We start from the raw sequence: 3,244 nt of genomic DNA, 5'->3' as shown, positions 1-3,244 counted from the left end.
CCGAGCCCCCAGGTCGCAGCGGGCGTCGGGAACCCTAAAATCCTCTTGGAAGAGCTCGACCGAGACAGGATGTGCGGACGATGATGATGGCAAGAAAGCAAGATGTTCGCATTCCCACCTACAACGTCAGCGTGGTGGGGTTGTCTGGGACGGAGAAGGAGAAGGGGCAGTGTGGCATCGGGAAATCCTGCCTCTGCAACCGCTTCGTGCGGCCCAGCGCCGACGAGTTTCACTTGGACCACACCTCGGTCCTCAGCACCAGTGACTTTGGGGGAAGGGTGGTCAACAACGACCATTTCCTCTACTGGGGGGAAGTCGTGCGTTCCCTGGAGGACTGCGTGGAGTGTAAGGTGCACGTGGTGGAGCAGACGGAGTTCATCGACGACCAGACCTTCCAGCCTCACCGCAGCACAGCCCTGCAGCCCTACATCAAGAGGGCCGCGGCGACCAAGCTGGCGTCGGCTGAGAAGCTCATGTACTTTTGCACTGATCAGCTCGGGCTGGAGCAGGACTTTGAACAGAAACAGATGCCGGATGGGAAGCTGCTGGTGGATGGTTTTCTCCTCTGCATCGACGTCAGCAGGGGGATGAACAGGAACTTTGACGATCAGCTCAAATTCGTTTCAAACCTTTACAATCAGCTAGTGAAAACGAAAAAGCCCATCATGGTGGTGCTGACCAAGTGTGACGAAGGCGTGGAGCGGTACATTAGGGATGCACATACCTTTGCCTTAAGCAAAAAGAACCTCCAGGTGGTGGAGACGTCGGCGAGATCCAACGTGAACATCGACTTGGCTTTCAGCACCTTGGTGCAGCTGATCGATAAGAGCCGGGGGAAGACGAAAATCATCCCCTACTTCGAGGCTTTGAAACAGCAAAGCCAACAGATAGCTGCTGCTAAAGACAAGTACGAGTGGCTGGTCAGCCGCATCGTCAAGAACCACAACGAGACGTGGTCCAACGTCAGCCGCAAGATGCAGTCCTCCTCCGAGTACCAGGACTACGTCTACCTGGAGGGAACCCAGAAAGCCAAAAAGCTGTTCCTGCAGCACGTCCATCGCCTCAAGCAGGAGCACATCGAGCGCCGGAGGAAGATGTACCTCGCCATGCTGCCTCAGGCCTTCGAAGCCCTCATCCCAGACCTGGATGAAATAGATCACCTGAGCTGCGTGAAGGCGGAGAAGCTCTTGGAGACGAAGCCGGACTTTCTGAAGTGGTTTGTTGTCCTGGAGGAGACCCCCTGGGACGCCACGAGCCACGTGGACAACGTGGAGAACGAGCGCATTCCCTTCGACCTGATGGAGACCCAGCCCGCCGAGCAGCTCTACGAAGCTCACCTGGAAAAGCTGAGGAACGAGAGGAAAAGGGCGGAGATGAGAAGAGCTTTCAAAGAGAACCTGGAGACTTCCCCTTTCATCACGCCTGGGAAGCCCTGGGAGGAAGCTCGCAGCTTCATCATGAACGAGGATTTTTACATGTGGCTGGAGGAGTCTATTTATATGGATATCTACAGCAAGCACCAAAAACAGATCATCGAGAAGGCCAAGGAGGAGTTTCAGGAGCTGCTCTTGGAGTACTCGGAGCTGTTTTACGAGCTGGAGCTCGACGCCAAACCCAGCAAGGAGAAGATGGGCGTCATCCAGGACGTCTTGGGCGAGGAGCAGAGGTTCAAAGCCCTGCAGAAGCTGCAGGCCGAGCGGGACGCCCTGATCCTGAAGCACATCCACTTCGTGTACCACCCGACGAAGGAGACGTGTCCCAGCTGCCCGCTCTGCGTCGACTCCAAAATCGAGCAGCTGATCAGCTCCCGCTTCATCCGGCCCTCGGAGCGCAACCAGAAGAACCTGCTCTCGGACCCCAACATCGACAGGATCAACCTGGTGATCCTGGGCAAGGACGGCCTGGCCCGGGAGCTGGCCAACGAGATCCGGGCGCTCTGCACCAACGACGACAAGTACGTCATCGAGGGCAAGATGTACGAGCTGTCCCTCAGGCCCATCGAGGGCAACGTCCGGCTCCCCGTGAACTCCTTCCAGACCCCCACCTTCCAGCCCCACGGCTGCCTCTGCCTCTACAACTCCAAGGAGTCGCTGTCCTACGTGGTGGAGAGCATCGAGAAGAGCAGGGAGTCGACCATCGGCAGGAGGGACAACCACTTGGTTCACCTCCCCCTGACGCTCATCCTGGTCAACAAGAGGGGGGACCCGAGCGGGGAGACGCTGCACAGCCTGATCCAGCAGGGCCAGCAGATCGCCAGCAAGCTGCAGTGCGTCTTCTTTTTTTTTCTGCGGCCGCAACATCAACGAGAAGCAGATCAGCCAGGTCCTGAAGGGGCTGCTGGACTCCAAACGCAACTTGAACCTCGTCAGCTCCACCTCCAGCATCAAAGACCTGGCGGACGTCGACCTCCGGATCGTCATGTGCTTGATGTGCGGGGACCCCTTCAACGCCGACGACATCCTGGTGCCCATCCTGCAGTCCCAGAGCTACCGGCCCTCCCAGTGCGGGAGCAGCAGCTCCGTGCTCCTCGAGCTGGCCATCGGGCCGCACAAGAGGCGCGTGGAGCTCTCCCTCCTGTCCTACCACTCCTCCTTCAGCGTCAGGAAGAGCCGGCTCGTCCACGGCTACATCGTCTTCTACTCGGCGAAGCGCAAGGCGTCCCTGGCCATGCTGCGTGCCTTCCTCTGCGAGGTGCAGGACATCATCCCCATACAGGTCGTGGCGCTCACGGACGGCTCCGCGGACATCCTGGACAACGACCTGAGCAGGGAGCAGCTCACGGAGGGCGAGGAGATCGCCCAGGAGATCGACGGCAAGTTCACCACCATACCTTGTAGCCAGCCGCAGCACAAGCTGGAGATCTTCCACTCCTTCTTCAAGGACGTGGTGGAGAAAAAAAACATCATCGAGGCCACCCACATGTACGACAACGTGGCCGAGGCCTGCAGCACCACGGAGGAGGTGTTCAACTCGCCTCGGGCGGGCTCCCCCCTCTGCAACTCCAACCTGCAGGACTCGGAGGAGGACGTCGAGCCCCCCACTTACAGCCCCTTCAGAGAGGACGCGTCGGTGCCCGCCCTGCCCAAAGACCACTCGAAGCTCTCCATGGAGCTGGAGGGGAACGACGGCTTGTCCTTCATCTCCGTCATGAGCACTTTTGAGAGCAAGCTGAACAACAAAGTCCCTCCTCCGGTGAAACCAAAGCCCCCCGTGCATTTCGACCTGACGAAGGGCGACCTGTCCT

At 58.8% G+C, this 3,244-nt stretch overlaps 1 protein-coding gene across 1 annotated transcript; it reads left to right on the top strand.

Moving 5' to 3' along the window:
* Positions 1 to 80: 80 nt before the first annotated feature.
* Positions 81 to 3,240, top strand: ARHGAP35 (Rho GTPase activating protein 35; the record flags this gene model as incomplete). The annotated part of the gene is given in 2 exon segments (XM_008942749.1): positions 81 to 2,278; positions 2,280 to 3,240. Coding segments are annotated over 2 exon segments (3,159 nt in total), but the record flags the coding sequence as incomplete, so codon positions are not given.
* Between the last annotated feature and the right edge of the window lie 4 nt (positions 3,241 to 3,244).

This window comes from Merops nubicus, unplaced genomic scaffold, assembly GCF_000691845.1.
Source record: "Merops nubicus isolate BGI_N331 unplaced genomic scaffold, ASM69184v1 scaffold31446, whole genome shotgun sequence".
Classification (NCBI taxonomy): domain Eukaryota; kingdom Metazoa; phylum Chordata; class Aves; order Coraciiformes; family Meropidae; genus Merops; species Merops nubicus.
The sequence above is the reverse complement of the archived record's forward strand: the minus strand, read 5'-3'. Positions and strand labels throughout refer to the sequence as shown.